The sequence below is a fragment of the Coloeus monedula genome, assembly GCF_965178545.1.
Source record: "Coloeus monedula genome assembly, chromosome: 19".
Taxonomy (NCBI): domain Eukaryota; kingdom Metazoa; phylum Chordata; class Aves; order Passeriformes; family Corvidae; genus Coloeus; species Coloeus monedula.
Genome location: NC_138799.1, coordinates 7,887,165 through 7,901,515, shown reverse-complemented (window position 1 = coordinate 7,901,515; position 14,351 = coordinate 7,887,165). Strand labels below are relative to the sequence as shown.

The 14,351-nt window shown below is 41.6% G+C and overlaps 1 protein-coding gene across 1 annotated transcript; it reads right to left on the bottom strand.

Annotated features, from left to right (window-relative positions):
* Positions 1 to 2,367: 2,367 nt before the first annotated feature.
* Positions 2,368 to 13,677, bottom strand: DGKE (diacylglycerol kinase epsilon; the record flags this gene model as incomplete). Its single annotated transcript, XM_082294064.1, has 11 exons — positions 2,368 to 4,430; positions 4,725 to 4,836; positions 5,726 to 5,853; positions 6,380 to 6,451; positions 6,942 to 7,055; positions 7,205 to 7,256; positions 7,547 to 7,704; positions 9,457 to 9,600; positions 10,509 to 10,628; positions 11,114 to 11,273; positions 13,232 to 13,677. 11 exons carry the CDS (start codon positions 13,675 to 13,677, stop codon positions 4,275 to 4,277), a joined length of 1,662 nt encoding a protein of 553 aa, XP_082150190.1. The 3' UTR covers positions 2,368 to 4,274.
* Between the last annotated feature and the right edge of the window lie 674 nt (positions 13,678 to 14,351).

Here is a 14,351-nt window from a genome sequence, read left to right as displayed (position 1 = left end):
CATTTCTCAGAAGAAACCAGCATTTTAAATTGTTTCATATTCAACAGAACCAGTTACATCCCAGTGTTTTTGAATCTGTAGACAGCCTAATTTAATTCTAACTGAAGATCTAATTTTTTATTTTCCAAAAGGAAGAAAACTGTTAGTAGTCAGTATGAAATACAGACCTAAAAGGATTTTCAGTTAGAACACATGCAGATTTTTAAGTGTCCTGCTCTTCCCCAACAGACTAACTGGGTTACAGTGCTGCTCTACCAAAAGCATTTGTTGCCAAGTAAAAACTAGTAACTACTCTAACACTGATGCCATTGTGGCTGATCACAGCTAAAGGTGCAGTGCTTTTTTACTTAACCAGTGAGATACAGTAACACACACTGTAAAAGCTTCAGTGCAATGTAACACAGAACCAGAAGGAATTGGCCAGACTGAAACCAAACCCTTCAAGGATCAGTTCTCAGAAGCTGTGGAGAACAGGGAGGTTCCCCCCAGCAGCAGCGAGAGCAAAGATTCTACTTTCAATACAGGCCAGGGGTGTTGGACGACCTTTGGAGTCCTGGTGGTGATGGTGACTTGAAAAGCCAAACAGGTGGGTCACTGAGCCAAGAACAGCTGTGTGAAGCCATTCCAAATTTCTTTTCTGACAAAGCCTTTGACAGGAGGTTCTGTGCACATAAAAATACCCATCACATCCTCTCAATGTGAGTAAACAAGTGCAGTGTGAGCCAGGGAAGGAGCTGACCTACAGAAAGGCTCTCCATGCAGATTTATGCTTTTTGTATTGCCTGTCTCAGGACCAATAACCTACAGTAAAGAAAGTTATCAGAATCTGACCCAACTTCAGTTAAGCTACTGGATGCAGCAATACAACTTAAAAATAAACTTTATGAACTCACTTGTAAGTGCTTGACAATCAGTGTTATTGTTTACTCTGTACATTTTACACAAAGCTATAATGTATGAAGACTGACGGAAGAAACAATTTGTTATTTGACTTTCTGAAATATCGTTTTCTCTATTTTTCCAATGTTAATGATTAACAGGATAAGGGAAAATTCTTCAGTGCAGGACAGGAGCTCCAGCTGCAGAGTCCCCTCTCCCAGACAGAGAATATACTGTGGCGATTTCCAGGGTTCCAACCTACAAGGAGTAGGTACTCCTGGGATGGAGTAGCTGTTTGAAATGGTGCTCTATGCACCTACAATTAAAAAGTGTGGAGCAGTTTACATCCACAATGCACACCACAGCACTGGGCAGCTACAGCTATTACAAACTAGCCAAGTTCATTCCTGCTGCGAGACAATTTGGGAGCCCACTGCTGACACCAAACTTGGGCTAAAACTGGAAACAGCACCATCAAAGTAATTCTAAGCAGGCTTTAACTCAATTTGCAACACACCAGAAAGGAGGATACATTGAAATCAAGGAACAGTTTGAAACAGCAAGGCTTCCCAACAGATTCCAGGGCTAACTATGTATGTTTTTTACAACATCTTTTCTTACACGTATGCCAGCTACAGTCACAATGGACACTCCACCCTTACAGAACGTTCTCTAAACCATACATACAATTTCACAAGAGGCTTCCCCATGGCCACTATGGCCACATTTGCTGCCATCACTTACAGTCCATTGGTGAGACAAACTACTTCACCTCCAAAAACAAGGCCATTTATCAGGCGTTTTCCCAAACAAGCACCCAGTTAGATGCTACTTTCACCTTGTTTCTCCAGCAGGAATGATGGATTTACCTTTCCCAGGGGATTTCACACTTGTTGGATTGGAGTCCTGGTAAACTGCAGTGAGTGGGAGCACAACAGCCCCCACTGGGGCACAAGCGGAGAAGCCTATTCATCCCTCATCTGTGGTAACACAGGGAGACTTCCAGCCTTGGCATCAATTATTTCTTTTCTAGATTTCAGGAGTCAAAAGAGTGAAGTTTTTCAACAGTTAAAAGTTCTTGGGCTATAAACCAATTTGAATAATCATCTGTTCAGCTTCACGGAACTCTTTGAACTGCATTATGAATAGTTTAACGTAGCTAGTGGTGTCATTTCAAATACTGCCTTTCAGAGCACATACCCTGCTTTTCCAGAGATTCTTCATTTGTTTGTAAACAACAGTTACATAAGAACTAAAGCATAGAACTTAAATATTTTTAGGATGCTGATGGTTACAAGTTATTAAAAAAATAATAACTTAACTTGTAAGATTTTTGAAGCTATTACAAATGAAGCTCATAACTAAAAAAAAAGGTAATGGATCCATCTAACATAGTATATTTAGGGTATTTAAAACACTTCATACATATATTTTACTATTATTTTTCATCTATATTTACATACAATAAAATCATTAAAATGAGGTGCATAAGGCTAATGAATATGGAATTTACAAGTGACTTCTGCTTTACAGTTCATTACACTCTAATCACATTTTCAGACTGCTGTAAATTCACTGAGAATCAGTAGTATTGAAGTTCTAGTACATACACTTTCTACAAGGAATACCATCAAGTTAAAAATGCTTTCCAAAGAGGATTACAATTGAAGGTTTTAAAAATACTGACTTTGCCAAGTTTCAATAAATTATTTTAAAATATAAATAGATCGTTCACTGTTAATGCAAACATCATTTTACATGTTTTTGAAAAACAGTTTTATTTTAAAAAACCTAGAAACACAGCCGACTTTACCCAGTGGTCTCATTTTCAGTCAGCATAAGGGAAAAAAAAAAAAACCTGGGGGAATCATGACAAAAGCAGCAACATTCAAAGTTCAGACCAAAGCTCTCAACTTATTATCTTGGCTTACACAGGATAAATTCTCTTCCTACTTGGAAGAGCACCTTCAGTAACTAAACTGAATTTACTCAGTGAGACATTTTAAATCTCAATTCAGCTCTCACCTGCTGCAGGCTTAGAATTCTTACAACAAAAAGAACAGGAATCAGATCTTTTACTTTTGTTAACCATGAAGATGTTTTCACCTGAGAAGCTTTTAACCTGAGAAGCTTCAGATATGCCAAGCTGACAGTCCTGGTGTACCGCTATAAGTGTTCTGAACCTTTATTACCAGGATCAACCACTAATCTTCTTCCCCACTTTATATTCATAAGGGAAATGAGGGTACCAACAAGGTATCTTTGACCCCCTAAGAGGCAGTCAGAAACAAATGCTTCCATGCTTTTTTTCCACAATCAAATTACACACATGAATACCACCTCTGCAAACTTAGCTCTCAACCTCCACATTTAAAATTGAAAGTTAACAGACTGACACTTACTACTGATCATTCTCAGGTAATTATGAGCCAAGATCTTTAACAAGTCTTTTAAAAATACCCCGCATCTGCCAATCATTATTATTTCTTTAAAACCCTTTCCCCATAACACCTAAAAAAGATGCTCCTTTGTACAAGTTTTCCTCCAAAAAGCCTCCCTAAGAACTGTGATGCTGCTATTTACAAAAACTAGAATTAGTTTCTGACTGAACTGAAGCAAAGTCAAGTCACAGGATCATTCAGTGCAAGTCATGGTACAATTATTTTGAGTTGTATGTTGGGAACTCAAGACCTCAGGGTACTCTCCGGCTTACAAAGCCACTGAAAAAGATCATCTCCTAAAGAACATTTCCAGAAACTTTTGGTCCAAGAGCAATTTTCTTGCTGAGCACCTTCCCCAGAGCTCCCAGATCCTCCACTCTCCCAGTGAAGCTTATCAGAAACACACCGCACAAAGGGGTGCACAGAGTTACTGCTCTTGCTAGCAAACAGAGATGGCAGCCAGGAGCAGGCTGCTGACAGAACATCAACCCATATTCTGCTTGGTATGGTTTTCTGTTCTGGAACTGTTCTGGGGAAGAGGGCAGGTGGAAGCAGGTCAAACTCCCAGCTGCTCCCCTTTCCAAGAGTATGAAACATCTCTCTGAAACATTGTACTGTGTATGTGCACAAGGTCTGATTCCACAGCAAGGAAGGGCTGCGACGTCTGTCCCTTTTCAGCCATTACAGGAACGCACTCCAGCTGGAAAGCCTGGAGGGCATCCCCACCAACCTAAAAGCAAACCAGTTGTGGTAATTCAGCTGTGAAAGTTTCCATGAGTGCAAAAGCATGGCTTTTTCCTCAGCTCTAGTTCATTCACAAGTATGAACCTTAGTGCATAAACCTTAATCTAGATCAGACATCGGTGTTTTAACAAGCTGAAGTTCCTCGCTGCTGCATGTGAAATCCCACAAAATCTCCAGCTCTTCTTTATCCACCTGCTCCCTCCCTTGGTGTTACTCTGACAGGCTGGAGGCATCATCATCCGTCTGCTCCCCCGAGTGGTACAACATCAGTGCGTGGGTCTTGTGAGTGATGGTGACAGTGCAGGGCCCCTGAGCCCAGGGCTCCCCGTCCACCTGCATCGGCATCTTGGAGCTCTTCAGGATCAGCTGGTACCAAATACAACACAATCACAGCAGTTCACAGGGGCTCTGAAATCACCTTTTACAACTGCAATACACATTTGCAGCCTGGCCAGGGAGAAACTGTGAGTGGCACTCATAGGCCACCAACCACAGCAACAGACATCTGTGTATTATGACATATATAATATTTACTAAGTAAGAGAAACATCCAGCTCAACTGCAAACTGCAACTTAAGATCTGATTCAAGCAGTTGAGTGCTTGAGATTTGGTACTGTGTATTAAAATAAATTTAGAACAAGTTCCTAAGTAGCACTTACCCTCACTGTATGTGCCTGTCCCAGGCGAACAGGATTTGCCAGTTTCACCTGGATCTGGGCACAGTGGAAAGAACCATGAACACCAACAACTTCTAGAAGTCCATCATCATGTCTATGAAATAAAAAAATGAGACTCTTTTCAGTGATGCTGATGAGCTCCAGCATATCTGCCCAAGTATTATAGTCCTTTTATTGCTATTCCCAGAGAAAAGACCAGTGTTGTTCTATCAATATGTTTATATATTTGTGCTGGAGGACAAATCACACTGAACAGCAAAGAAAGCCATCAAACCCCACAACTGTGGAGCATACACCAGCCAGCATACCCTAGCTGGCTTCTGGAAATTATGGATGTATGACTTTACAAGGCTCATTGTGCACATTTAAGGCCCACAGCAGATTTCTCTTCCATGAACTTGTACAATTTTCTGTCTTTTCACACAGATATTCATCCAAAGGAAAATCTTTTAATGCCTTAATTTTTTAGATTTGGGTAAAGGACCTTGCCCAAGTATTTTTTAGAAATTCAGGATTTGTAAGCCTTGGGACAGAACTATGAATATACTTATATAGATGGCTTCTGAAGAACGAAGTCACAAGAGGGAATAATAAATGTTCCCACCTATTTTTCTCTTTGGTGTTGCTCCCAACATGGGAGTTAAAATTTTTGACATGTTTTGTTTTTACTTTCCATTTTAATCTCTAATGAGATGTGGTATTTTAGATTCTGAAATGGATCTATTTTCTACTTTTTGAAGTCTCCCTTTATTGTTAATAGCCTCTCCAATGCTACTGCTGTCTGTCATGCCAGACCTTTTGAGAAAGTCTTAAAACCCCCCTGATGTGTAGGATGCCTTTACTCCAAGTCTCTAATTCAAGGAAAATAAACAAATGTGAGATAGCCTACTGTCCCAAGGAACCCCTCTGACCTGCAGATAAGCCTGGCTACATAAGCACAGCCTACTGGAGGGAAAGAAGAAAGCAAAAAATGCCCTCTGTACCTCGCCAAGGGGTAAGGTTCATCCCCCATTCCTTCCCAGAGCCTGCAGCCACCTCCCCAGTATCCAATATTCAGCACAATGATGCCTTCCAAATTGGGCAACTCAATCCTCTCACCATCCAACTCTAGCTTTAAAAGACAAACAGAAGTTAATTACTGTGGATCAAATTCTGTACTTCAATAGAACTTATTCATTTTATGCATTCAATAGGCTTCCACTTACAGAAAAATTGGCCCTGTACAAAGAGAATGTGTTTCCATTCCATATTTTTTAAAAAATTCCTTCTGATTTCACAAGATAGCCTGAGCAGTAGTAAATTTCTGTTAGTAGAGAAATGAAAAAAGGAACTCTCACTTATGTAAACCTCTGGTGCTACAGCAAATGACAGCTGAATATCAGTGCTTGCATTCACAGAACTGAGTCAAGGTCAGAAAAAAAATTAGGAATTTTCAGTAAGCCCAAAGACATGAATTCCATGAAGTAAGCTGCAGACAGCAAAAGGAACACAAAAAAACTCCAAGGCCAGAGCCACCCATACACAAATATCATTAAGTGCAAATAGTGTAAAGTGCAAAGCTTCTCTCCTTTTCTTTCACAAGGTACGTTTTTGCACTCCACTGTCTCCCCAGAGAATAAACAAGTTAAAAAACTTACCTCAACCTTTTTGTTAAGATCTTTACATTCTTGTACTAAGCAGTCTTTGGTTCCATAAAAAAAATAAACAGCCTACCAAAAAAACCCAAACAAAACAAGAAGAAAACATTGTTAGAAAAAGACAATACATAGGAAGACTATTTGAAATATTTATGTACAGTTATGGCTGTGCAAACCTTATCAAAAACTCATACATGATATATTTGCACATCCTTAAACTAAACCTTCCGCAGGACATGAGCTACAACTTGCATAAGAAACTAGATTTCCACTTGAAAAGGAAATAAGCAATGGCCTTAACCCATGAAGTTTCAAAGCAAATGAGAAATTCTGAGCAAAAACTGAGCAAACAGCAAATTCTGTAAGCAAGCAGAGGCAAGGCAAAACACTTGTCAAGTGGGCTGCAAACATGTTCTACCCATGGAATCCCCTTCCTAAGAAAAATTAACTCAAACTCTTAAAATGGCATGAAAGGAAGTAGTGGTAAAGGAATGTGAACCTAAAAATAGCCTGGAGTCAAATCAAAAACTCCAAGAAGGAAATGTCACTTTACCAAACACACCTTATTGATAATTCTGCTGGAAAACAGAGAGGGAGTTTTCTCACGATGGGCATGGAAATTTAAAGCCATGAGAGCATCAGGTCCTATAGAGAAGTAGTTGTTCATTGTGAATACCTGTAAGACAGAACTTCCAGTTATGCCTTATTAAATATCATTATTAGGGTTTAAAATTCAGAGTGTTTAATGGGACGCTGATAACAACAAAAAAAATTATAAATATACAGGTATTCAATAGAATTCATATTTATACTTCCAAACCATACCTTTGGTTTCCTTAAGTTGTAGTATCCTTTGTTTGTTACTTGAACCTTCCACCTGAAAAACAACAGTTGGTACATAGACTTGTGACAGACAGTCCTCAGTATCAAAGCTGTAGTTAGGAATCTCATATCTATACTGGAATTAAGGCAAAATATTCAAATTTAGGTATATTATGGAAGAGTTAAGCCCTGTAGAACAACTGAAAGACTAAATTCAGACCTCAGTTATGTTGTAGTTCCTTCTGGCAATACTTGTGTTCATGTAAAAAAACTGCTGCAATGGACTATCAGTACAGCTACAGCAGCATTTGGTTCTATACATTTTATCTTTTCACTGTTCCTTACCTGTCTAGTTTGACTCCATCTGCCTCCATGACATTTCGTAAGATCTGCTCTATAGGGACTTCTCCAGCATAACCTGCACCCCAGCCCAGTGTATTAGACAGGTCATTCCCTGTTCCCAGAGGTAAAACTGCAACTTGTGGAATATATCGTTCTTGCCCCTAGGATACAAAACCACTGCATATTAGCTCCTGCTTCAGCACTCATTGTCTCCCTTTCATCCCCAGATGTTCAGATTAGATAAATTCACCTTCCCAGCAGCCTGTTATACACAGAGCAGAGCTCTGGGGCTGGCAGAGCAGGTGGCACATTGAGCTACTTACCCAGGCATAATGTAAAGGAAGGAAATGTTAAAACATTGTGAGAAGGAAAGAGAATACAAACACAATATGGGAACAACGCATTATGAACACTGAACAGAGTGTTCCTTCCAAGGAACGATGCTTGGGATCTGGGAAGTGACATGAACACTGAGAGATGTAACACACAAGGCTGTGAACTGCAACAAGACACCAAATGAACCTACAAGACTGAGGTGAGGTTAGGTCTAAACAACAGATGCACAGAGTACAAGAGTGTTCAACCACATATAGAAATACAGATATTCAAAGGAGCAAAGTCAGTGTCTCGGTTTCAGACTGTCACCCACAGATGGAGCAGGTGATAATCAGCTCTGCAGAACACAGAGTGACAGCACATGTTCAGAACAGCCAGCTTAGCAAAGGGCTTGGCTCTCCTCACCACAGAAGGGTGAACAATTATTTCAGCTGTACTATGGCCTTTGAAATTCAGCTATGAAAAGCACTTCCAGTAAATTGGCACTTTGGTTACTACTTTTTCCAGAAGGGTTATCAGCCAGGTAACGTGTATTTGAGAGTCAAGATAAAGGAAGGGAGCAAATAACCTACTGCTGATAAGAAAAAGGTTTTGCTGATAATCTCTACGGTATTTTACCTAACGCAAATGACTCAATTTGAACAGAACAAAGAAAAACCTAGATTTCATCAACTATATTGGCTCTGATGGACAATATATCAAGTGCCCAAGACCACATAACCATATAGTCATGTTCATTAACCTGTATAGTTACTTTATTTCTACTTTATCAGCACACAATAATTCTCAAAGAGGCTGTTTGACCATGCATGAAGTTGTAATAATGGCCTTCAGCTACAACACTTTATGTATTAACAAGAAAGCTGCAGTAAAAAAACCAAACACCTTTGACATAAAACTTTCTTCCTTTCAGCACTAGAGAAAAAGTTTATTAGGTAAAGCACTAAAGCCTTGTAATTATTCTCCATTCTTAATTTTCTCAGGAGTTCTTAGTAGCACCCTATAAACAAGAGTATCTTCCATTTCAAATCAATAGTAAACACAGCTTATTTTTTTCTCCTCTACTTGCAATTAATAGGCAAGGCTGCAGACAGACAGACTCTTCAGAACATACGACAAAGAGCAGAAGCAAATGACTGCACTCATTCATGCACTGGCAACATAACCAGTATAGCTGGCAAAATTATGAGGTTATTATAAAAGATTGAGAGTGCTGGGAGAAGTGAGCAGTCAGAGCACATTAGCCAATATCAGCAATGCCATTTATGACAAAATAAACCTGTTCAAAGAGGAAATAACAATGCAGAAAATATCCTGCAGCTTATTCTCTTCTTGTTTTGCAGAGAAGAACTATTATCAATATAATTTAAAATCTAAAGTGTTCATATTTTTCCTGAACTACAAGGAGTCGTAACATGCACTTACCACACCCCTCCCCAATATGAATAAGCAATTATGCAAATATTCCTCTATAAGCCTATTCAGGAAGATGAAGGCAATAAATGCAGGTAAGAGCTGAAGGGTAGAACTTCAGCAGCTTCAAAACTCATTTCACCTTTTAATTTAAAACACAATACCTTTATCTTCATTTCATCAATTGCATCCAGGACCCAGCCCACTGTGCCATCCCCACCACAGACCAGAACCCTGACAGCGTTGCAAGGCAGCAAAGTGCAGAGCTGGAGTGCTTTAGCAGGTGCAATTTTGCTGAGATCAAAAACCTAGAAAAAAGGAAAATAAGGAATTCTGTAAGTTCACAGAACATGACTCAGCATTTGCCTCACAGATAAAAAACTTCAAGAAATTAACACAAAACAAAGATTCTCCATTTGCAGTATCACATTAGTAAATGAGCTGTCTTGACTTTTATGAGCAGGATTTATTTCCCAAATTCACAACAGAGCTCCAGCTGCCTTCCTAGGATTAAATGGCATTGATAAACTGAGTTGACAGAGCCCTTGGAAAAGTCTGTATCTAGAAGCATGATGATGAATTCTGTAAAGATGAAAGACTTCAGATAAAAGTAATTTTAAAATACTCTGCACACAAAGAGGTTTATTCTTTAAAGCCTTATTGGGATGCATTTAAACACAGTGATTTTTCTTAGGCTGTATTTTATAGCTGGGTTTTGAACTTCAAAGGAAAAGAATTAAGGTGCAGCCAGGAAATCCAAGGAACAACTGCCTGCCTTACGTCAACATCCTGAGACATCCCAGTGGATTTTAAGGGCAAAGCAACTACACGGTGAAACTGTCAAGGCTGACATTTCCACAAATAAAGTGAGGATTTAAACAAATATAGGTTTCCTAGAAAGATTTAAATGGTTCATTTTCCAAAAAGTGTACACTGTTTCAAAAGTCAGAGACTTCTCATTAACTGAATTACTGCATGTATTACTGTAAGCAAAAAAAATGGACTGGTATTAGAATCCTAACAAACCTGGGGCTGGGAGAAGCCTCTGCACTTTTTGGTTCTCTCTGTGAAGCTGTTCCTTTCTAAAAGAACAAACTGCATGAATTTGTTTCCTTTACTGATCTTCCACAAGATCCTATTGCCATTGTGTAAGCAAAGTGATGTCTATTCTGATCCAAACCTTGGTTTTATTACAGTGGCTTTACACTGTAAATACCTGAACGGGGTTCAGCAGCATTTTAAATTCTCCTAGTAAAGTTTCACCCATGTTGTTTCCACTGCGAGTATTAGCCAGCACAATTACTGGCATCCAGTGTTTCCTGCAGTAAGGGACCACCTGCAAAAGGTAAAAAACAGTCAGTCACACAAACACTGCACATCTGAAAATGTTTATAGCCTTGCTCCAGACCCCATCCCCTGCAAGTGCTGAAATTAGGAAGTTTCCAGTTAGTCTGAAGTAGCCAAAACACAAACAAATACTTCTGACACACCAAGGCTGAAGATTCTGCAGTGCCTTGGACAACAAGTACTACAATGTTATGAACACAGTAGTAGAAAAATCACAAAACATTCAAGCAAGGAAGACAGATCTCATTATTTTGGAATAAAAAATCCATGTCTGCTTATGCTTCAACAACCATGTTAGTAAAATGACAAACACCTCTGAATTAACACGGCAAGTACATAATAGATCTTAAACTGTCATTTACCTGACAGTTGCTAATGTGACAATGTATTGAATTCAAATTTCAAGGTCTGTCTGTGGGTTTATTTGGTTGTCTTTTTGGGATATTCTAAACCCAAGAAGCAGCAGGCCATTACCTTTTCATAACTGGTTCTTTTCTCTTTACGCATCTGGTTGATTATAGACAAATAGTAGGGTGGAATAATTAAGTCTTTGAATTCTCCAAATGTACAATCCTCAGTCCTCAAACAATCCACCATGCATTCATCATGCACAGTGTACTGACACCACACACACCTGGAAAAAAGACCAAAAAACATGAAAACAATCTTCAAACAGGCACACTGACTTTGCTCATTTATTTTAGACTTTTGTCAAAATACTTATGTTTACATCTGTGGATGCTGAAAAGTTTAAAGCAGAGAAATTCTCCAGCTTTCTGCCAGCATCCTGTGAAAGTATTGCCTTTCTCACGCAGGCTAGCTGAAAGCAGTTTGAGGGTTTTGTAAACCAAGACTTAATCTCACAGGTGCAAGCTTGTTATGCAGTGTTGTTATGGTACACTGGAGAAAATATTTTGAAATGGGTGTTGTAGGGTCTTAACCAATCATTCTGAGAGGTGGATGGTCAAAGGACCAATGGCCTCATGCCATTCAAGCGAACCAAGTTATACAAACGAGTTTGTAATTTATTAAATAATTCCATTTCTTCCTGGACTTGAACTTATGTTGTTATTCTCGCCGTCCCCTGTACAACAGTGACATACATGCACCATTATAAGTAATATTTTAAACACATTACAGGGAAAACCATGCATTCCCTGGATACCATAGAAAATTACATAAATTGGTCATATGCTTGCAGGTCTAGGAAAGCATTTGAATTCTGCTGGGAAAAAAATCCAACAGTTTTGAATTAATTCGGTTCTTTTTAATGAAAAAAAATAGGTGCTATAAATATGCTCCTGTTTGCAATATTAACAGTTTCACGGAAAGCCTATAAAAGAACCTGAACTCCTGCCCATCCTTAAAGAGCACAGATAAAACACTAGAACTCAATTCAATAAAGTGTTACTAGTAATGAATTAATACAGTCCTTAATATTGATAATACCCCTTTAAACCTGAAACCTAAAAGTTACACAGAACTGTACAAGGCTGATTTGATTTAGTTATGCAAAACTGCTTTGATTTATGACCTATTCTAAAAGCTGTCCTGGAAAACAGCCTACAACAAGAGGAAATACTGCAATATCCACTTCCAGCCTCTGCAGAATGTTAATCCTCATTTGCTCCATCCAAAGCCTTGATTTAAGCAGCTGGGAAAGCTATTTTTGTAGTCCTCCTGACTAATCCAACACACAACTAGAGTAGCAATGACACTTGCCCTATACCGTGACTCTCCTTTCCTCTTCTTTCCTTTCCCCTTTGCCTTCAAATTCCTGCCCTTCCCTCCTCTCCTACACACTCTCAAGGTTTTGTTTCTGTTAATGTGCTCTTTTACTCTGTAATTCTGCTTACTTACCAAGCAGTTTGACAGTATCACATAGAAGCAAAGCAAAAGCTGGCAGAATATAGGCTGAAAAGACATCCTTTGAGTAAGCTGAAGTAACACACAGGGGCACCTATTACTGCATTTTCGCACCGCAACTTTGCAAGTAGCCTTACTATTGACAGTGCAAGTCTATTTAATAGTTCCTCGTATTTTTAAAACACTCTTATCACAAACTTTAACAACATACCGCAGTAGCTTATAAAACTTCTCTTTAGTTTTGAGCATTCTTAAAAATTAACTTGAAACCTCTACAGCACATTTTTTGTTCTATTTACACTGAGTAGATGCCAATTTTGAGATGCACACTTTGGTTCTCTGAACTGTGAGCTGTGCCAGTCAAATTGCTCAGGCTATCCACTGTACAACTGACAAATGTATTAGAAGCTTCTTAATGTCATCCCCTAAAATACAAACTCCCTTGGACACTGAGAATCTATTGCATGTAATTATACAGCAGCCTGCACATCATGCTGGAGTAATGCAATTAAGAGAAGGAGTGGACATGAGATGCAATCACTCCTAATCTATGACTCACAAGCATCCATTTTAATTTTAGGTTCTTTGAAGTTATGTTTTTTTAACAGTATTATCTGACTACTGCAGTATCTCCTTTGGGGCGTGGTCTCCCAACAACTCTGTGGAAAACACAACACTGAGATAGCTCTGTACGTTCTCCTATGCAGTCAGACGCCCCTGCAGTACCTGTAGTCGCAGAGCTTGGGCTGTGTGCCACACTGTTGTTTGCAGACCATGCAGCAGCTGCAGAGAGGGACATTGCCCCTGATCCAGTGGTGTGGCATGGAGCTGGGGCCTCCCCCGGTGCCCCTCATCATGATCTCCTTGCAGAGGAAGCGCTGGTCCGCCTTCTTGAGGCAGCGCTCGCTGACGCGCAGCCCGCAGCAGCCGCAGAAGGCGCCGCGGAGGATGTGCTGGGCGCACACGCAGCAGTACGAGGGCTGCCCGAAGAGGTCCGTGTAGTGCCAGTCGTGTTTGCTCTTGCGGAAGATGTCTCGTATCAGCAGCTGCCGCCGGGACCGCTGGAAGCTGCACCACGCCGTGATGAGCACGGGCAGGAGCACGGAGCACAGGGTCCACACGGCCAGGCGCCAGTCGGCCACGGCTCGGGAGGCATCGCCCGAGCCCTCCATCCCCGCACCTCCCCAGCCTAACCCCTGGCACCTCTCGGGCAGGCAGCGGGGCGAGCCCCGGAACGGCCCCTTCCCTCAGGGCACCAACGCGCAGCTTCATGAACCATCTTCTAATCCCTTCTCCGGGCTTGGCGCCGACCTGCGCCACATCGGGCCGACGGCAGCGTTCCAGCCAGGGCTCCTCCGCCGCCCGCCCGGGCCTTGCGCAGCACCGGCCGCCCCCGGGCTCCTCCCGCCCGCTGCCCCCGGCGCCGGGAGGGCGCGGCCGCACGGCGCCGGCTGCCCCTCGCCGCTGCCCCGGGCCCCTTCGCAGGGCACACGGGGCGGGCCGGACACCGAGCTCCGGCCCTTGGCCCGGCCGGGAGCTGCCGTCGGTGCCGGAGCACACGGCGGGCTCGGAGCGGCGCCGCAGGATGCGCGGGGCGGCGGAAGCGGAAGCGACCCAGGGCCGTTGCCAAGAGACGGGCGCCGCCCGCCGCCCGCCCCCCGTCTGTCGCGACAGCGGGGATGTCGCCAGCGGAGCTCAGCAGCCGCGACAGTGCGTGGCGGAGCTGCTCCGCTCCGCCTCCGCCGGGCCCGGACTCGAGGCGAAGGCCGCGCTGGCTGAGTGCCGAGTGACCGCTGGGTTTGTGCCTTTATTGCCCAACCATAAATGCTTTTCCCCATAATTTCGT